The sequence below is a fragment of the Colletotrichum fructicola genome (genome assembly GCF_000319635.2).
Source record: "Colletotrichum fructicola Nara gc5 chromosome Unknown KSG_Nara_v1_contig08, whole genome shotgun sequence".
Taxonomy (NCBI): domain Eukaryota; kingdom Fungi; phylum Ascomycota; class Sordariomycetes; order Glomerellales; family Glomerellaceae; genus Colletotrichum; species Colletotrichum fructicola.
In genome coordinates, this window is record NW_027094058.1 from 2,390,006 (window position 1) to 2,410,742 (window position 20,737).

Genomic DNA, 20,737 nt, shown 5'->3' on the forward strand with positions numbered 1-20,737 from the left:
AGCGAGGCGATGCTAAATCCCTGCTCTTGTCATCTGGCGTGGCTTTGGCGGGGTGGTTATTCAGCGCCGCAATTTCATCTCCCACAATGTCGGTCGGTGAATGACCTCCTCAAATGAACACTGGCTCCTATCATGCTAGCGATTATTTTGGGACGCCACTCTGCCTTCTAGGCGCCCGTGTCATTTAACCCTGTGTATAACAGACTGCGGGCAGACGGCAATCCGCAGCAACCCGAGCGGCTCATCGGGAATTGATGGGTTCCAGACACAAATCCGTCAATGTTCCGCTTTCATGCGGCGGCTCCCACCCGTATTCGGCTGTCCGGAGCCATCGCACCCGGACCATATTTTCCACTACCCTCTCCCCGGGCCCCTTTCCGGCGCGTGACACCGGACGTGGCGCCGCTACCGCCGGCGCCGATAAATTATGGGGCTGTTTCTACTTTCGGCTCTCCTCGTGCGTTTTCTCAAGGTTTTTTTTCTTTTTTCTTTTTTTCAACAATCGTGACTACAACTCTCCCAGCGCGTCTCGTTGAGCTCAAGAAATGCCATGCAGATGAACTTGTGTCAGGCATCCCACAGCAGCTTCTTTCCTCATGCGGGGCTTATGATGTGACACTCTAATCCATCATCCGTTGCCCACCGCCGTCAGTGTATCTAGGTGAGCTACATCGAGTATGATAAATCGTCTTGGCTAAAGGAACCCCTCTTGACTCGAAAGTCTTCTAGGAAGAGCTTTCTTGCAGCGCCTCCGCTGGGATGACGCACCGCCGCGTTTCACTCGCCGGCTGTGGAAGTAATACTTTTGCTCACCGGGGGAGCTGGGGTGGTAAATGCCATGTCCCTCCTAACAAATATACTTCCAAGATTTCACAGCTACTACGGACTCAATTCTGGTTTGAAGAGTTTGAAATTTGTACAGACTAAGAAATCATTGGCCTACATAAAAAATAAACAAGTCCCAGAGGTATGATTGCCCAACCATAAAACAAAAGGGCGTAACGCGGCCATTGACTTTAGTTATACCGACCGACACCCCATAGCATGCAAAATAAGTACGCCTACACCACCCAATTCACATAACTACCCATTCAATGCACCTTCATACTGCCCCTTTATGACCTGGCAGCGGCAGCGGCCTTGGCCATGGTGTTCAGAGCGGAACCGTTCTTGAACCACTCAATCTGGGGGGCGTTGAAGGTGTGGGAGAGCTTGATCTCAAAGTCGGCGCTGCCGTCGGCAGGGTGTACGACCATGGTCAGAGGCTTGCCAACCTCGAGCTCGGTGGCAAGGATGTCGACCTTGTCCTCGGGCTTGATCTTGTCGTAGTCGGCGGGGTCGGAGAAGGTGAGAGGAAGCATGCCCTGCTTCTTCAGGTTGGTCTCGTGGATACGAGCGAAGGAACGGGTGATGATGGCAAGACCACCCAGGTGACGGGGCTCAAGAGCGGCGTGCTCACGGGAAGAACCCTCGCCGTAGTTCCAGTCACCAATGACAACCCACTTGATGCCTTTGGCCTTGTAGTCACGGGCGACAGCGGGGACAGCATCCCACTCGCCAGTGGTGTAGTTGTGGACCTTGTTGGCCTCACCGTTAGCCTCGTTGATGGCACCGATGAGCATGTTGTTGGAGATGTTGTCCAAGTGGCCACGGTACTTCAACCAGGGACCGGCCATGGAAATGTGGTCAGTGGTGGTCTTTCCCTTGGCCTTGATCAGGATGGGGATGTTCTTGACGTCCTTACCATCCCAAGCGTTGAAGGGAGACAGAACCTGAAGACGGTCGGAAGAGGGAGAAACCTGGACATTGACGGTGCTGCGGTCGGCGGGAGGGGCCTGGTAGGTGTTCTGGCCGGGGTCGTAGCCGTGGACGGGGAGACCATCGCCAGAGGGAGGCTTGAGCATGAACTCGTTGCCGTCCTTGTCCTTGAGCTTGTCGGTAAGGGGGTTGAAGTGGAGGCTGCCGGCAACGGTCATGGCAACGACCAAGTCGGGGGAGGTGACGAAGGAGTGGGTGGCGGGGTTACCGTCGTTGCGGCCGGTGAAGTTACGGTTGTACGACGAGATGATGGAGTTGGGGGTGCCCTTCTTGACGTCCTGACGATCCCACTGACCAATGCAGGGGCCGCAGGCGTTGGCGAGAACAATACCGCCGTACTCCTCGAAGGTCTGGAGCTGACCATCGCGGGCGATGGTAGCACGAATCTGCTCAGAACCGGGGGTAATGGTGAAGATGGCCTTGGACTTGATGCCGTGGTCGAGAGCGTCACGGGCAATAGAGGCGGCGCGGGACATGTCCTCGTAGGAGGAGTTGGTGCAAGAACCAATCAGACCGACCTTGAGCTCCTCGGGCCAGTTGTTGGCCTTGACAGCCTCGGAGAACTTGGAGATGGGAGTGGCCAGATCGGGGGTGAAGGGGCCGTTGATGTGGGGCTCGAGCTCGGACAGGTTGATCTCGATGAGCTGGTCGTACTCGGCACCCTCATCCTCGCGGAGGTCCTTGGCGTAGACGCGGGCGAAGTCACCGATATCCTTGCGCTTGGTGGCGGCGAGGTAGTCGTACATGCGGTCGTTGAAGGGGAACAGGGAGGTAGTGGCACCAATCTCGGCACCCATGTTGCAGATGGTACCCATACCGGTGGCAGAGATCTGGTCAACACCAGGGCCGTGGTACTCGACAATAGCACCGGTTCCACCCTTGACGGTCAGGATACCAGCGACCTTGAGGATGATGTCTGGAGGTTGTCAGTATGCGAGACACGGAACTGGGCGTATAGATTCTTCATGCGAGCAACTTACCCTTAGGAGTAGTCCAGCCAGACATCTCACCAGTGAGCTTGACACCAATAACCTTAGGGGCCTTCAGCTCCCAGGGCAGGTTGGCCATAACATCGACGGCATCGGCACCACCGACACCGATGGCGCACATGCCGAGACCACCAGCGTTGGGGGTGTGGGAGTCGGTTCCGATCAGCAGACCACCGGGGAAAGCGTAGTTCTCGAGGACGATCTGATGGATGATACCAGAGCCGGGCTTCCAGAAACCGATGTTGTACTTGGCGCAAGCAGAGGACAGGAAGTCGTAGACCTCCTTGTTGATACCGACAGCACGGGCAAGATCCTTCTCGCCACCGACCTGAGCCTCGATCAAGTGATCACAGTGGACAGTGGTGGGGTTAGCGACGGAAGGCATGCCAGCAGACATGAACTGAAGAATAGCCATCTGGGCAGTGGCATCCTGGCAAGCAACGCGGTCGGGGCGAAGCTTCAGGTATGAGACACCACGCTCGATTTCCTGCTCGGCGGGCTTGTCAAGATGGGAGTAAAGAATCTTCTCGGCGTAGGTGAGGGGCTTGTTGAGACGCTTGCGCACAATGGCAAGGTTCTCAGACATCTTCTTGTAGTTGATGAAGTTGCTCTCCTCGTGAATGTTTTGCCTGACCTGTGTTTCCGGCGAGTCAGCTACTGCTTCTTCCGTGGCTGATCAGTCAAATGATGGTTCTCAGCTTACCTTGCGGTCGAGGGGAGAGTCAGAGACGGTAGCCATACGGCGCAGTCCCAGACTGGCACTGGCAGCCGTGCGGCTCCGGGCAACAGAGCCCAGGAGCTGTCTTGAGGCCAACATGGCTGAAATCGATGCAGCGAGAAGCTGTCACTGTTCAATTGTGATGGAGTGGAGAGTGTTGGAGCGGTGGTAAAGCTCTAACGGGTATCTCAGTGCCCTGGCCTTTGGGAAGGGGGACTTTGTTTTGGAGGAGGGGGAGGATGGGAGGGGAGGATGAAGAAAGAAAAAGAATATTAAGAGGAGGAAAATAAGAAGGTGGAGAGGTTTTCCGGCGAAGATGGGAAGTAGTAGAAGAAGGTTCCCCTCGGCACCGGCTGGGGGTGGCAGTAAAAGGCTCGTCCACCCTTTGCCTTGCGAAAAGGTGCGAGTGTGCCATGGTCGTTCCGCCCTCACTCCGGCGTGTGAGACGCTCCTCCGCCCTCCCACGGTGCGTGCTCGGCACAAATTGGGCTGGCAATGGGTGGTTGCCGCGCTCCTGTGTGGACTGTGGAGAGGAGCAGGGTCGGCCAGGTGGGCTTGCTCGGCTATGACGAAGGCGACAGCGGCCCAGCGGGCCAATCACACGAATTGGATTATTTTCACTCAGCAGCAAAAAGCTGTCGCGACTGGAAAGTGGGGCTTCTGTAGAACCTGCCTGAGTGTGCCTGCACCACGACGGCGACGCCTGTGGCCGGGTGTGGGGACCTGCCTACCTTCAATGGAACACTGGACTACGACCGCAGCTGCTGCATCCATGGGGCTGGAGGTACTTTGCCGTCACACGATGCACCGTACCGGCCATGTACCTTTTGTTTTTGTCTCCTTCTTTGCTCCCCATCACTGCAACTGCAGTCTGCATTCGATTGCGGGTTGCTGCGTAATTTTTTGCTCCCCTCTGGCTTTTTCTTTACCCATCGCCATTATCCCACTTGCCCGCCAGCCCGTCGTCCCGCATTCTCGTACACAATCTATCTCCATCCATTACCTACGACATGGAAAAAGCTTGCAAGGAGGTGAGGGACCGGAGGGTTGCCGTCGAGCGAGATACGGATTCTCATGTCCTTGTTTCCGTCCAGGTCGAGACTCAAGCCCGCCGGTTTCTCCGTACCCCCAAGAGCAACCTTACCACAACTCGCAACTCGAGTCTGGGTTGTGCCGCGGTGGCGGCTGGCTTGGTATCTGGTTTCGGCAAAGGAAGAATCAGATAATTGCCTAGTGTACAAATATGCACATGGCAGGTTGGCTGCTGCGGTACAGGTATTGTAGCGTGCCCTCCCACATTTTGCCAAACGTGTTCAGCGAATAATGCGGCAGCCAATAGAAAGATGATGGGAACCGAACGTCACTAATGGACGTGCCCAGGACACTTTCCTGCCCTGGATGCCGTCATCGTCGTCTTCTGCTCGTTGCGGTGCCTATACCATACCTTGGTCTGACTGGAATGAAGTCGAACCTACGCGCATTGCATCCTGCCTCGTTGCTAGCGGTATGCAAAACTCAATTGACAGTCTGGCATATTTGACAGCACCTACCTGCGCATCTGACCGCCCGGCCGATGGCCGACCTTAATGAACACGGTCGATCACAAAAAAAAGAGAACAGACTGGACTCTCCGTGGGCCCCGCCCGGAAACGAGACTAACCCCCATGAAGGAGGGGCAGTCCCCTCCAACGACCCCGGGGCCACCGCTGTTGCGACCTGTGTTGCTGCTGATGCTCATGCTGATGCTGCACCGGGCTGGCTACGACTCCATCATGTGAAGACGTGTGTACCTGGGACTCAGGGCCATGCAAGTACTGCATAGTACCTCTGGCGTAGCATCTTGTGCGCGCTATCAAGTACCCGACGACGCCGACCACCGCCCTCTGCTCCGGCGTTTTCTTACTGCGACAGGGGGCATGGCGACGCGGACAAGTGCATCCCCACACGTCGCCGGACGGAATCGCGACGAAGCAGTGTCGAGTTCGGGCAGCTGTAACTCAATGCAGAGAAGCACACGGAACGGCACCGACGGCGGCTTCGAGAAGACCAACTCCAGGAGTGTTCCAGTCGCAAGAGCCGCGTCTCAGACTTTTCGAATGCGGCCTCTGCAGCAGGCGGCAGAGTCATGTCGCCGAAGCTGTGGTCGCAGTAGGGCATCTGCAGTAGGGCAATCGAGAATGGGTACTTTATCCAAAGTACATTAAGCTCCCGTCCAGCCGGCTCGGTTCCTGTGGGTGCCCGCAGCAAGATGAGCAAAAGATACATACCTGACTGCTGCCGTTTGCTCCTCTCTTACTAAGTCTCCTTAGTAAGTAAAGGCTCTTCGTCCACACAGCAGCCACACACTAAAGGCACCTGGAAAGAGGACACTCACCTACCTCGACTCGAGGGCGCGAACCACGTCTGTATCAAAGACCCCGTGATGCCGTCTCCAGACTTCAGGCACTACGTCGCCTACCTCGTCGAGGAATTGGAAAGTCCCGCAATAGGCGAGAAAATGATTTGCTGCGAGGTGTCTCGGGCTTCGAGGAGGTCGAGGCATGCGGTTCCTGCTGTTAGTGTGCCGCCATCGGCTCCGCCGCCGGAAACAGGTCGAGGGCTCGGTGCGGTGCCTGTGTCTGCACTAACGTGGGCTACCTGACCCTGCTTCCGTGGTTTGCGCCCAATCACCAGGGGCAATTACAATATCAGCCAATTTTCTTTGGTCTGGAGACCTCGATTTTTTTTTTCCCCCCTCGCACGCCTGCAAGTCCGGGGCGGGGGGAGGGGGTGCCAGGTGCTCCTCCTGGAGACGAGCCTCGTCTCTGCGGGACCTTGGACCCCTGTCGCATCGTGCTTCCGTCGGTGGCAGTGTGGATGATGAAGAGCCTCGGGAGGCTTCGGTCGCAAGCTTTATATCTCGTAGTTCCGGATCTGCCCTCGGGCGGAAGGAGGAGTTATGATAGGAGATAGTCTCGCCTCGCCCGAGGCAACGTCCGAGCTTGTCGCTTATCATCGCCACGACGCCGATTGGCTGCGCAGTTCCTTCTGCGAACCGGTCTCAACCAACTCACTCTCACTGGCACTTTTGTTATGTAACACTCCCTTCCCAGGAATCCGACGGTGATGATGCTGGTTGCTTCCCCACATTGGAAGATCATGGTACATAACAGTTAACATCACCATGACTGCTTCAGCAAGTGCTGCGGCAAAAGAGATGCCCACCTCTTTGAGCTCCAAGATGCACATCCACGGAAATCTTGCAGAGTGATATTTGGCCTCGCTTTCTGACCTAGTAGTCTTGGAGACCAGATTCAGCATGAGTAGATTCACTACTCAAGGCATCGTCAAATCCGCCGATGGACGAGTCGTTCACTGAGCAAGGCTTCTGCGATCCTCTGCTCCTGGAAAGCTCATTGGGGCAATCATTCATCAATGCATCTGACTTGCAAACATCGGAACGTGCAAGTTTGTGTTCATCTCACCTCTGGGCAGACCGGGTCATTCTTAGTTGTCTGATGCCACGCGGCTAACCATCGAATACCGCACGAGACAGTAGGAAGCGCAAGCTATCATCAATCATCTGAGTTTGCGTTCACGAAACAAAATTCTGATCACAGTCGCTAATCATGGTCCGACAGGTGTGGCACGCCAAAGGCAGCCTTCCAAGTTGGCGAATTCAATCGCGTCCATCTCAATCACCATCAGCGCTTGTCTTTTTTTCTTTTTCTCTTTCTCACTCTGTCCCTCTCAATCACTTTTGAACCAGCGACAGAGTGATTAAATAGGTACGATGCGGAGCTTGTAGAAAGGTATGCGAAAGGTCCACCTTTCAAGCGCCGTTCTATCTCTAAATGTAGAACCGCTGCCGCAACTCAGGGTACTGGATTCAATGGCTCTTACCAAAGTATGCAGGCGATGATATGATCGTGAGCGTACGCTCCTTGAGTGCTGAGTGGCCTCCGATCCGCAGTGGCACGATTGACGGTGCTATTTTTATCAACCTTGCGCTCGGAATGGTCCATTTGATCTCTGCCCGCCTCCCGAGTGCGGCCGGCACGTTTATGGCGGTTGAGAATATATCGCATGGCTGGCGGCGCCTCGGTCGATTATTGCAATAGGAGCACAAGGTGCTTCTGCTCTGCTTCTGGACATCTTGAGCAGCTTTCCTGGTTTTTCTCCTTGTTGCCTACAGCCGTTGATGGGGTTTAGAGGGCCCTTTGGTGGTCTAAAATAGGAATACGAGGTTCGCAGCGCGCGTAGTGGGAGACCCCGGGCGACGGTGGCTGGTAGCCGCAGACGCGACTCGTCGGGCTGGAATAGCTTCAACCCACGTCACAATTTCCCGTGTCGGCGGGCGATATGCTGCGATTCGGGCTTGGCCACTGCTGTCGGCGTTGATAGCGCCGTGTCCTTCACCGACAACTCGGATCTGCACATCGGGGCTGGCTGCAAACAGGGAAAACGAGGTCAAGCAATGGAGGGATTAACCAACGGGGTTGTCTCATACGCACCGGAAGATGGCAGCGGACCTTAGGACCGACCTGACTCTCACAACACCTGAGCATCAAGCGACAAGCTATGCGGGACTCACGACAATGCGCGGGAGTTGTAGAGAAGACAGCAAGGCAGGCGGCTGTCAGAAATGCGCGTGAGAGGTTCTCGGCAATGTGCGTGCTTCGTAAGGCTGAGTTGAGTTGGCGGAACGTACATGACAGTTCTGGGTTGCTTACAAAATGCCTGGGCAAAAATAGCAGGGCGATTACTTATGTGACGCAATGGGTCATATGGGGAATGCCGGGGTGAGAAAAGAAGCATCCCAGACCTCGTGTCTGCAGACGGGGGTTGGGTGTGCGGTCTACCCTCTCGTTCGCCCACTCGTTCGTACCAGCGGCATGGGAACGCTGGCGTCGGAGGAAAGCGACCAGTGGTGGTTGTAGTGTGTCCCTTTGGAGACAATGCATATGCAGATGAGCCAACACTTCTCGGCGAGGCGAAAGGAAGAAAAGGAAAAGAAGAACATTGTTGGCGTCGAGCTCAGTTGCTCTCGTGTGAAGCTGTCAGCCACAGACAGGGCTCTGGTTTGTTGCCTGTTTTGGAACACAGTCTCTCACACGGCCCAGAGCACTCACTTTTGTGTGTCTTGTTTGGTCTAGTCATATCGTAAATAACCATGCCGTTGACAGGACGGGATAGGAAGGACAGGAACGCCGAGAGCTAGATGCCGGCCACAACGACGGGAAACGATGCACCATAACTCAAATTCAGCTGCATGACCCATCGGGCAAGATCTCGCCTTCCCTGCCTCCCAGTTCCAGACGTAGCCTAGCTGACACACCACCCCGAACGACACCCCATCCTGGGGTGGGAACCGGGTCGAACATCAGGGCAACAGTTTTTCGCACCGCGCATCTGTTCCTCGTCGGTACCGCGCGCTTCATTGTCGCCGTGTTCCGTTTGCTTCTTCTTTTCCTCTCCTTCTCTTGTCTCTTCCAAGCCGCAACGAAGGTCCTTACTTCCACGTCAATCCCTTCCTTACACACGCTTACTCACGAGCGACGTTCGATGACCTGACCGGAACAGCCATGCTCCCGATGTCGGCGTTCTGAATAGACGCTTACTCCGTCCGGGCTACCATCATCTTCTTCTCGGTTCATCAAACGTCTTCTTGTGTGGCTCGTGTGAGCGTGCGAGCTCGTGAGGAAGAGCAGCCCACGCGGACCGCAACTCACACCCAAACCCATCCCACCTCCATATAAGGAGGACCGCCACCGACGGCGGGCTTGATTGTGCCCCTCCTCGGACTTCCTCACCATGTCCATCAAGCATTGCGGAGCACCGCCTGAGCCGAACAGACAAGAGAAAACCCGGGGGTATCATCAAAGTTCAGTCCTGCTAAGAGAGAAGAAACATCAACAACGCGGAAGCCCGTCGGCCGTTGCGGAGTTCCACCCACGCCAAAAGCGGAGAGCCGCAACCGCAACCGCTCCCGCTACCGCTCCCGCTACCGCTCCGGACCGGCGACGACCACCCACCCCGTCTCTACGGCACCAGAGCTGCCGCACCCTCCGTCACTTGACACAATGTCAGGCCCCTCAAGCTCCTCGTCTCCTCTAATATCAACCAGACGCCGTGCCTGCACGGCATGCCAGCAAGCCAAGCGTCGTTGCGACCAGCGGCTGCCACGATGTGGCCGGTGCACTCAAAAGGGGTTCGAGGACTGCAACTATCCGTCCCTTGAGGCCGCTGTCGCCGCAGCAGACTTCAACTTCTTCACCGATGTTCTCAGCGGCTCCGCGGCAACGCCGGACTCTCTGCAAAACATCATGCCGGTACCAGTCGTGCCTGACACCGAGAACTCGTGGTCAATGTTCTACAACAACAATAACAACACGGCCGCGGGTCCGACGCCATCACCATCGCTGCTACCGCCGCCGAGCAGTGAATTCGTCTCCCGAGACACCGTGACGTACTGCAGCGAGCAGTTCAGGAACTACCCCCGGCGCTGGGTCAGCCAGAATGGCGTAGCCCCCTTTATACATCCGGCTCTCTACCTCCCTACGACGAACGGCGCCGACGGACTGCCGCCAGTTCTGCAAGACTGTTTCTGCGCATGCGCAGCATACTCAGCCAAGAACGACGAAAACGCCGCCCTCGTGCTAGGCGTCATCGAAGCCAAGGCGACCTCCCTTCTTTACGTCCCAGAGCAGGCGACATGGACTCTGCCACAACAGGTCGCGGCGCTACAGGCTCTTGTCATGTATCAGATCATGCGCTGGTTCGATGGCGATATCCGTCAGCGCGTGCTGGCGGACTCTGTGGAGCCTGTCCTCGCAACGTGGACGTCCGCACTGCAGTCACGCGTTGGCGCGGGGGTATTTTCGACGGAGGAAGCAATACCCTCCGTCGTCCTCCCGGAGTCGCACATTCCGCCACCACAGCAGTCTTCATCGTCCTCCTCAACGTATCAACATGAAGGCCTCTCGCCAGGCAATTCTCGCTCCAACACGCCCGGCAGACTTGCCAAAGAGGAACTGAAGGCCGTCTGGCGCCGCTGGTTGATGGCGGAGACGATCCGCCGCGTGCTCGTCATGGCACACCTCGTCCGCGCGGTATACGCGACGGCTAAACAAGGAGGGGGCTACGGGAAGCCCCGGGGCGGCGGTGGCGGCGGCGGCGGGCATCACCGGGCTGGGGCCCACCATCAAATCCTGAGCCTCTCGGACATGAGCTTCACGGCCCAGGCGAGGTTATGGGCAGCAACGACAGCAGAGCGGTGGAATAGATCGCGTGAAGGCGATACCCCTTGGTGGGTTGGCGGGATGGACTTTTCCGGTCTCCTGGCGCTCGCAGACCCAAGAGATGTGGATGAGTTTACGGTTCTGCTCGCCGTTGTGTTTCATGATAAAGACACCATCGAGGACTGGATGAATCATGGCCCTAATAGCATGTGATGAGTATGGTTTCTCGTATGGAAACGAAGACTTTTAGAAGTAGAAAACGAAAAGGGAAGGGAGGGGGGCATTTTTGTTTTTCCTCGTTAGTTTCTTTTCGTTTTGAGAGAATTGCGTCAGCCAGACCGGCGTTTCGGCGGGGATGGTCTCGTTTCGTGCATCATCAGCGTTGTCATCAGGCATTTTCTTTTTTCCCCTATTGGTCTGTAGATAGTTGCGGATCTCTTACGGTTTTTTCTTCACGCCTTTCGCAAACGGTTTTCAACAGAAAAAAAGGGGATGGTTTAGAGGGACTTGATATCCAGAGGGCTCGAGTGCATAGCATGGCGGATGAGTGCGATGACAGCAGTAGTACGGCCGAAAAGCTTCAGATAGATAAATTAGTACAGACATGTTAGAATAGCACAGGGCATTTTGTGACGCAATGTTGTTGTATTGTACATAAACAAGCATTGTAATATACTTGAAGCTCGTTGGGGCTATGTTACTTGCGGGTTTTACCTTGACGAGACGCGAGCATCAAAACACCAACCTCAAGACCATCGCCGCCTAGCGTCCTCTTGTGTTGTGCGTTTTGGAAAGATAGCTACACACCGGCAGAAGAAGCTGCGGGGTTGATATTACTGGGCCGCTGTCAATGATCAGAACCTCGTAAAATTTGGTTGGAGTGTAGATGCGAAGGGACTCAATGTAGAGAGAGTTTAGCGGAGGTTGATGTTTGGTTCATTAGTCGTAATCTATTCCTCGAGGTGGAAGATTGTAAATGCCATGGTCTCTATGTAATGATTTCCTTCCATTCACGCTCACCCGTCGGCGGCGGTATCTCCCTTCTCATTAGAACCAAATCAGGCACACAAAAGGGCATCCTTAGGAAAGAAGGCCGCGCCATGCCTCCTCGCCGGCGCAGGTTACGCAGCCAGGCTGGATCATCTCCCTTCTGCTTTTTTTATTTGTTTCAGGCGCAAAGAATGCAGGCTTGTCGCTTTCCATTGTCTGGAGAGCAGAGGCCGGGTTGATCTACATGCCCACTACAGTTCGTAGAGGACCGGCTCAGCACTCGAATGCTCTTACTGCGACGAAACTCTGCGATCCCGGGTATCGTCTTCCCCAGAAGACAGACTGCCCGAGACGAGCGGATGCGGGGCCGTGACGATGGCACTTAGCACATCTTGTATTCGGCAGAGCCCTCAGCGGCACGTGTGGGGTCCTCAGTCGGGAACTTGTAGGCGATCTTGATGTCTAGGTCGCGGCGGTTCTTCTCATTGGGCTTGACCTCGAGGCTGGCCTCAACCTCCTCGCCGGCAGACATGGTAAGAACGTCCTTCAGATAGAAGACAGTCTGCTTCCAGTGGGTGTACTTCGTATGCGGACCAGTGGAGAAGCGGATTGGCTTGTGGGCGGCGCTGAAATCAATGTCAAACCAGGCGACGAGGGCATGGATGAAGTCGTCGCGGCGGGCAGACAGCTTGAAGTTGGTGGCGAAGGCCAGGTCGGCAACCTGGCACTTGTACAGGTCCAGGGTGAGAACGGCGGCGGGGTCCGTGACCACGGCCTTCATGTCGACGGTGTCGACGAGCGGCTCGGCGAGAGCAGTGGCCTTGAGCGGCGTATAGTCAAAGCCGTACACGTTGTCCCAGACTGGAGGTTGCGGTTAGCGGCTGACATATGAATGACTGGCAACTATGTCTGCCTGCCAAGAGTCGTGGTCGAGACTTACATCCAATCTTCTCATCCTTGTAGTCGCCATCCTCGATACCAGCAACAAAGATGGTCGCCTTGTCGGGGAAGATGAGACCGCCAGGGTTGAGATACCTGTCACGGGCATAGAGGACAGTGTCCAGCATGGACTCGTAGAGCAAGAAGTAGCCCATCCACTCAGAGATGATGATGTCAACCTTGGGGAAGGGGAGCTCGACCTCCTCCATCTTGCCCTGGATCAAGGTGATCTTGTCGGACATGCCGTTAACCTTGACGATCTCGCGGGCCTTGAAAATGATGGTGGACATGTCGACACCAATAACGTGCTTGGCACCGGCCTTAACGGCGAACCTGCGCGAAGGGAAAACCTGTAAGTCTGGGGGCTCGTTGGGAGGACAAAACTGCGCGGAACAGTCTCGGAACAGGCGTACATGGACAGAATGGCAGTGCCGCAACCGACATCGAGGACAACCTTGTCCTTGAACAGATGCTTGTTCTGGACAATGGCGTTCATGTAGGAGCGTGTGCGGACCTCATCTTTCTGCAGGGGAGACAGGGTTAGCGAGTGGTTCACCACAGATGCCAGCCTTGGAGGGGCAGCTAGCTGTGCGACGTATTTGGCGGGCTGCATACCAACATCTCCTCGTGGATGCCTGTTCCACATTCCTTCTCGTTAGACAATTTCTTCCCCTTATCGATCGCACATCGCAAGAAGACGCTTACCGTGGTGGTCGTAGCTGCAGAACGTCTGTTAGCAACAGTGTCCTTGCTCTGGAGAAAAAAAGCCTCCAATCACCTGGGGAGAAAACAACGTACCTCTTGAAGTAATGCTGCTCAGAGTGCGCCATGGCCTTGAGCTTCGCCTCGGCGGCGTCGACCTCCATGTGGTCGCCAGACATGGTGAATACTCGGCTGGGTTTCGGGAGGGGTAGAGGTGAACAAGAGGCAGCTGCAACTTTTTACTGCGACAAGTTGTAAAGTGGAAGCGGATGTGCCTGGTGGTCCTCGAGATGAAGGAGGAAATTTCAGGAGGAAAGGAAACACGGACAAGCGCGCGGTGAAGGAGGAAGGGTCGGCTGGCGGGGCTGGGCCTGAACGGAGACCTTCTACACGATCGGGCAGAATGGACTGGACTGGATGGGACTGGACCTCTGAGATGCAGAAACTGCCACGACTGGAGGGGAAGAAAAAAAAAATTAAAGCTGATTGCGCCGCTCATGCCTGTCACCGCCTGCACCCTGCATCGGCCAGTCCCCACTTCCCATTTTTGGCCACATTGCGCGGTCCTCCCAGCTGGCAGACCCTTACTGTCGGCCCGTTCCATGCCACTTAACCACCGCTATGAGCGAGACCTTTTCCATGGATGATAAAAGTTCCCCATGTCCGTTTGTCGTTTAGGGGCGTCTCTTGTTTGGTTCCTCACCGGCAAGCGAACATTAAGTCATCAGGCCGCGAACATGTAAATGAACTTGATGTCTCCTGAATTAGGGATCATGAGGTACACAGAATGAACGGAATAGTCCAACAATTGCCATCCAACGCCACGCTATGCGATGCGACTCAGAGACCACGACTCGCGGGGGGAAAGCTCCAAGACCTAGCACCACCTCTCATGTGGCTCTCTCCACTTAACTCCCAAGATCTCAAAGATCTTTCTCTCATCCTGGCCCTCAACCAATTCGCCCTCGGTCATTTTGACCCGACTAGGGCCCCTCATCACATCCTTGTATAAACCTCTCTGGTTTAACCGCATGCCCTTCTTGGATGCCAGTAGCCGGATGCTCCTGTTGAAAATGTCGTTGCCAGTGAAGTATATCAACGCCGCCCCTAACTCCGTTTCAGGAACAAGGAGGAAATCAACACGCCTCCATATTTTGCGGTAGTCTTTCTCGTTGAAGCCGTTGATTTTCGGCAAGACACAGCAACCGTGCCACTTGCTACCGTCTCCATCGTCTCGTGAGCTCGCTAACCTGGCGACGAGAAATCTCTGCGACTCCAGTACACGGACTAGTTCGTTCAGGAACGAGATGAGGTCGGATGTTGACTTGGTTCTCTTTTTTGTGATCAAAAAGTCGACATCTCCACTATTGTCTGCTCCCCTGCGATAGCTGCCACCGATGATGATTTGCACCGCCGGGTCCAACTTTGCTGCCTCCGATCTCACAACAGCTCCGAGAAGCTTGACCTCAGAACGTGGAATGCGAGTGTTTAGATCATCGTAGTGGTCGATGCCAACGTGTTGGTTTGCGGTCAGCTTGGCCTTTTGCTTCAAGTCCCCGAGCGTTCTGAAGCCTTGAGAGATCCAGTGGCTAGCTTGGACGCTGCCCACTCCGTATATCTTGAGGAACGTCTGCAGAATCTCATCCATAGGCTCACTTTCGGCATGCTCCAAGCGCTGGAGCCTATTAGTCGTGACGATCTCCTCGATCTTGTCCGCGAGTCTCTGGCCAACGCCGGGCAACCTGATTGCTTCTTCGGCCGTGGAAACTTTATTGGGCTGTCGTTTGAGTTGTGTGATGGCCTTTCGATATGCGATTGGGCGCCATGTATCATTTGTCCGTGTATAGTAGTCGCACATCTGTTGCAAGACCTCGATGGTGCGATTGTTCGGATTGGTCTTGTCGCCTCCTTTCGTCCCTCCCTTATAGCAGGCAAATTTATCTTCCCAGGTCAAGTCTTTCCTGCTGCTGGACTTCGTGACAGACTGCTTCTTTCTCTGGCGCTCATCCTCAGAGCATTCACGTTCGGACTCTGGCTCGACTGGGTCCGAACTTGGCAGATCGTCTTCGTCACGTTCCAATGGCAGGTCCCTATATCTCTGCAATTGGGAAATGACTCCCTCGAGTTCGTCTCCGGATGCCAAAGCTGTAATTCCTCCTGCTGGACTAGAGGAATGGTCACCAGACCCATCGAAAACCTGGTTAGACAAGGTTTGTCCGGCTTCTGAATGTTGGACCGGTGTGATATCTCTCAGGATGGGAGGCGAATCTGGCGCTGGCTGTTGCTCACTTCTTCTGCCCGAAAAATCCTGACTTCGTGAAGGTGTCGAAGGGGGCGGTGCATAGTCCCATTTGTCAGGCTTGGTTTGGCGCTTCTTGAGCGGTCGGTCCTGTAGGGGCAGCACTGGAAGTTGAGGTTGCTGATGTTCAACTGCCAAACTCGATGAGTGTTCCGGACATCCAGACACTTGGTATTGTTTCTGACCAGCGTTTAGCAATGTCTTGAACCGAACACAGTCGAGCGGGTATTCTTCGGTGACGACAGTATATGCAGGTGAAGCATTTGTAGAGGAAAGGATTTTCTCAATGTTCTTCCACTCCAGCTTCTTGTCTACAATGACGTGGGTCGCGTCCTCCAAATTCCTCACCCAAGTGGCGCCGTACTCCTGTGATTTCCTGATACGAATCTTCCTGGCAGGTGCGATGTCGTCGTTGGGGATGAAGTAGAGGCGCATTCCGCGCAAGACCTGTTGCACCTCCGGCACAAGCTTGAGACTCGGCTCCCTCTTTCTCTTTTTCATGGCCATGATGGACGGCGAGTTGTCCGCCACGTGAGCAAGCAAATGCCGCTTTGCTGGGAGCGGCGTCGCGGCAATTCTTGTGAGAGTGGGTAGGGGCTGGAGGGGCTGCCTGGATGAAGAGTCCGGAATCGGAGTGTCCTCAACAAAACTGGTGTCTGCGGCTGGAGGCGCACCTCGATCTTTCCTTCCCGGGCCCTTGATCTCGGCGAGAGGAGTGCGTTCGATGACGTCCTTCCGCCTAAGCTCCACGAGGGGCGTCGCGGTCGATGTCGGAGCTGAAGTCGTCCCTGTTAGAGTTGGGTGAGAAGGAGGAGCGATGACAACTGGTGATGTTTCTTGCAACGGTTGACGAGGTTGCGCCGCGGCTTGGAAGGCCTTTAATTGTCGTCTGTGCTGTTCCTCGGCTTCCTCAAAGTCGTCATCATCATCATCTGCCAAGTAACCGATGGCGTCCAGATGATGAAAAAAGCGAGCTTTGTCTCTCAATGGGGTGTCTGTGTTTGTCATGGTGCGTCGACGATGTCCAATAGGTTCGCGATAGCCCTGCTGTTGAACGCTGCTGAGCCACCGTCATGTCGAGGTTGGTTTGCTTCCTGGGCTTGATGGATGGATGGATGGATGGATGGACTGAGCAAAGTTCGAGGTGGGCGAAGGCGACACCGAGGCAAGGCAGCTTGCCTGTTGGGGTGAGGTGTCAATTGAAGGGAGGGATGGATGGATGGATGTCTTTGTTATGGCCCATAAGGTACACACCTAGGTAGGTGCGATTGGAACTGAATATGGGTGGCCCAAAGGGGTGCTGCACCGTGGAGAACAGCGCCGCATTAGTGTTGTGGACGCTGCAAGTCATCCAATTAAGCCATGCCTCAGCACTGACAGCTCCCCCACCGGTAAGGTATGAAGCACCCGTGGACCCAATAGGCTCTTTCCGAGCGGATTGGCTCCAGCCTGCATCAGATCGACACGGAATTCTTCAAGGCAAGATACGTGCATGGGTCTCGGACTCAGCATACCTACCTCAGAGACATGGGATCTAGCAGGCTAATCCATCGGCATGCTGCCTCTGCCTCACCGGCCCCAACTTTACAAACATTCATGCAGCACAGCACGGTGTGTTCGACCAGGGGAACCCGCACCTCTTTCGCCTATTAGGTCTGCCAATCATCGCACTGGTGGTGAGACATTGAATTCCGTTTACTCGAACAAAGAAACTTATTTTGGTCTATTTGCCAAAAAGAACCAGCCCACAAGTCGTCGCCGGCTTGTCCTGCTCTGAGTGTATAAATTACAAAAGTACAGCGGTCAGGGAAGGACCGTCTCATCCTCCGCTTCCCATGGTATCACCGTAGTCCAAAACTTCCAAGTGTATGTACAAAACATCGCTCATTTCCATCATAGTTTAACTCCTGGTAATTGGTAAGCCCCACCTAGTAAAGATCCGGCTGTAGGCTTGAAGGTGACTGTGGTATTGGATCCTGGTTGGGCCGGCAGCATTGCCGTGCTGTGGTAGGTTTGGTTGTTCCATCGAAGTCTCCTTCCAGGATCCTTCAACTTTTATTCTTTGTTTTCTTGTTTGAATCGGCGCTGCGTCATAATCATGTATGGGGTTCACTGGGCGTGACCAAATTGTGGAGGGAAGTGTGATGATCCTGCGAAGTTGCGAGCATCCATCAACGGAATGCTATTGTTCTTCTCCATCGGTTGGAAGGAAGCCATGTCGTTGGAGTAACGGCTGGCGGCCTCGTTGTCCATGTCATTCAGAACCTCCCTGGTAAGCTCAACATAGTCGTATGCGAACTCGCCGATCTCGGCGTCGTCGATACCTAGAATCTCGGCCTCCTCCGTGGCGCGAAGACGAAGGCCAGGGATCATGTTCATGATGAAAAGTATGATGCAAGTGCCAACGAACGAATAGGCACCGCCAGTGAAGGAGTCAGCGAGTTGGTATCCAAGCTGAATCCAGTTGTGGTTGATCCAGCCGCCGTCGATGGTGGAAACGCCGTCCAGGTGCGCAATGTAGTTAGCGGCGAAGAAGGCCGTACAGACGTTGCCGACCAGACCGCCAATGCCATGGACGGCGAAAATATCGAGGGCATCGTCAATCCTCAGAATGAACTTCAGCTTGGTGGCGTAATTGGCAAAGGCAGCTCCAAGGACGCCGAACGGAACGGCAGCCCACACTGGGACGTATCCTGGACTAAGTCAGTAAAGTGTGGTTCGTTACAGGTACACACTGCGCATCACGTACCAGAACCAGGAGTGATGGAGACCAGACCAGCAACGACACCAGAGCAGAATCCGACCGTGGACCACTTGCGCTCCAGCCTGTAGTCCAGTACACACCAAGTGATACCTCCGACGCAAGCTGCGAGATTCGTTACGACAGCAGCAAGGACAGCGCGCAAGTTTGCCGATAGCGCCGATCCAGCGTTGAAACCAAACCAACCAACCCACAGAAAGACGGTGCCAATAACAATGTGAGTGACATTGTGGGGTCGGTAGTTGAGCTCGTGGGTGCCGTGACCGCGGCGCTTGCCCAACATCATGGAGTAGGCCAGAGCGGCTGTGCCAGACGCGATGTGCACGGGTGTTCCTCCGGCAAAGTCGAGACCACCCATCTTGTTAGACCAGCCACTAGGGTTCCACGTCCAGCAGGCGATAGGATCGTAGATAACCGTCGCCCAGATAAACATGAAGATGACGCACGGGAGCATGCGTCCACGCTCGGCAACGGCTCCGGTCGCAAGAGCAACCGTGATGCACGAGAACATTCCCTGGTAAACGGCGAAGAGGAGATCGGGCAGGCGGTCGGAGCCTACGGAAGGTCGGGCGAGAACGTTCCTGAAGCCAAAGTTGGCCAGGTCGCCAATGAAGGCGCCTGCTGTGTGCGAAAAGGTGAGAGAATAACCCCAGAAGAACCATTGGAAGCTGGTGACGGCCGTGGCCATAACGGAGAGCCAGATGAGAGACAGAGCCGACTTTCTTCGGGCCAATCCAGAGTAGAAGAAACTGAACGAGGTGGTGTTAATCGCTGCACTGGTTGGTGACTGTCGTTCGGAAGTGATTGAGCTTACCCAACTCCGGGGATCATGAGCAGCACGAGAGCTGTCGCAGTGATCATCCATGCGATATCACCAGTCTTGAAGTCCCCTCATTAGCGGTCCGTCACGTGGGCCTCACAAACGTTGGCCGCAACATACCTCGTACCAAATGTTGAGATCCTCTGTAAGAGAGTCTCCTCCCGTAGGGCCGGAGCCGTTGTATGGCACCAGGTGCACGTAGTCGAGGTCGTTGAGGTCGACCTGGTCGACCAAGTCTCCGAGGGACGCCATTGTTCTAGGTCGTTCGGTAACGCTCAGAGCCGATTCGGGAAATCGTATATACTGGGACCGCGGAGACAGTCGGTTACAGACCAGACCACACGGCCAGACAGAAAAATCGACAAAGTCCTGAATCGAGAGGCCTTGTCGACAGGCTCTAAATGAGCGAAGGCTCGGATGAGAGCGCTGTATACCGTCGCGGGGTTTGCAGAAGAGACAGCAATGGGTCAGGCAGCATGACGAAGCGGAAGCAAGACCATGTGGATGTGGGAGGCGCGAACCTTATGAATGTGGATGTCGGGCGTTCAACACGCAGAGTTGCGTTGCGGGCGGCGGAATGAGTAGCCCTGAGAGTGGCGGGCAAGCTAGCGGGACGGACGGTACTTTGAAGTTCGCAGGCCTCGCCCGACGACTCCAGAGGCAGCAAAGACACCGACCCGCCGGCGGATCAGAGAGCGAGAGAGAGTCGCAGCATTACTGGGCTGTCCCACGGAGGACGCCTGGGAACTGCCTGGGCCGTTCAGGGCCAAGGCTTGCCGGACTAGGGACTAGGGTGTGGCCAAAGTTTTCTTTCGAGGAGGTTACGGGTGTGGGAGGTCGTCTCTCAGACTCTCACACTCTCACTCACTCACCCACCCACACTCTCCCACCTTCATCTTTCATACTCACCAATGCAGGCCTTGCAGGGTTTCCAGCAGGGTTCCATTTCCAGCAGGGCCAATCGGCAGGGGGGAGGCACGGGGGCGGAGGCTTATCGATTGCGACGTACCTATCCGTAGATCTACTCTAGTGCCTCTGCCGTCAGGGGTTTGGAAGGGGGATTGGATGAGTGGTCCAGGGGACAGACGAAGATGCGATACAAACCTAGCCGACGGCTTTTAACCTGCTACAGTATGTGAGGTCTGCCAACACAGCGATGCAGTCGGAGGGAAAAGCAACCTCAGACGACTACCTATGAAAGAAGAAGAAGACGGGTCGCCGTGTTTAGTTAGTGTGTATCTCCGCCCCTTCAGGGGAAAGGGAGTGTTATTGCATATACTTATACATTTGCATTACCTTTTAAGGTGTTTAAGACTATTACGGTTAATATAACTAACCCTATATATTTATAAATATCTAATATTATTAGACCTCTATTAATACTTATTCCTTTTATAATAGTATACTTAGGATCTTTAGTTTAAATAGTAGATTAATAAAGTTATAGCTATACTTAATATTCTTAAATATATATTAAAATA

General features: G+C 54.9%; 5 protein-coding genes across 5 annotated transcripts; 1 reads left to right on the forward strand and 4 right to left on the reverse strand.

Moving 5' to 3' along the window:
- Positions 1–1,115: 1,115 nt before the first annotated feature.
- On the reverse strand, positions 1,116–3,624 carry CGGC5_v013734 (Aconitate hydratase; the record flags this gene model as incomplete). The annotated part of the gene is made up of 3 exons (XM_032023420.1): positions 1,116–2,734; positions 2,799–3,441; positions 3,511–3,624. The coding sequence occupies 3 exons, from the start codon at positions 3,622–3,624 to the stop codon at positions 1,116–1,118; spliced, it is 2,376 nt and encodes a 791-aa protein (XP_031879805.1).
- A 5,963-nt stretch (positions 3,625–9,587) lies between these two features.
- gsfR2-1 (Transcription factor gsfR2) lies at positions 9,588–10,958 on the forward strand (the record flags this gene model as incomplete). The annotated part of the gene is made up of 1 exon (XM_032023419.1): positions 9,588–10,958. The coding sequence occupies one exon, from the start codon at positions 9,588–9,590 to the stop codon at positions 10,956–10,958; it is 1,371 nt and encodes a 456-aa protein (XP_031879852.1).
- Positions 10,959–12,117: 1,159 nt separating this feature from the next.
- On the reverse strand, positions 12,118–13,555 carry rmt1 (Protein arginine N-methyltransferase 1; the record flags this gene model as incomplete). Its single annotated transcript, XM_032023418.1, has 6 exons — positions 12,118–12,596; positions 12,676–13,007; positions 13,088–13,197; positions 13,290–13,309; positions 13,380–13,393; positions 13,473–13,555. 6 exons carry the CDS (start codon positions 13,553–13,555, stop codon positions 12,118–12,120), a joined length of 1,038 nt encoding a protein of 345 aa, XP_031879851.1.
- A 698-nt stretch (positions 13,556–14,253) lies between these two features.
- Poll (DNA polymerase lambda) lies at positions 14,254–16,683 on the reverse strand (the record flags this gene model as incomplete). Its single annotated transcript, XM_032023417.1, has 1 exon — positions 14,254–16,683. The coding sequence occupies one exon, from the start codon at positions 16,681–16,683 to the stop codon at positions 14,254–14,256; it is 2,430 nt and encodes an 809-aa protein (XP_031879850.1).
- Positions 16,684–17,784: 1,101 nt separating this feature from the next.
- amt1-0 (Ammonium transporter 1) lies at positions 17,785–19,508 on the reverse strand (the record flags this gene model as incomplete). Its single annotated transcript, XM_032023416.1, has 4 exons — positions 17,785–18,368; positions 18,425–19,185; positions 19,251–19,315; positions 19,377–19,508. The coding sequence occupies 4 exons, from the start codon at positions 19,506–19,508 to the stop codon at positions 17,785–17,787; spliced, it is 1,542 nt and encodes a 513-aa protein (XP_031879849.1).
- Between the last annotated feature and the right edge of the window lie 1,229 nt (positions 19,509–20,737).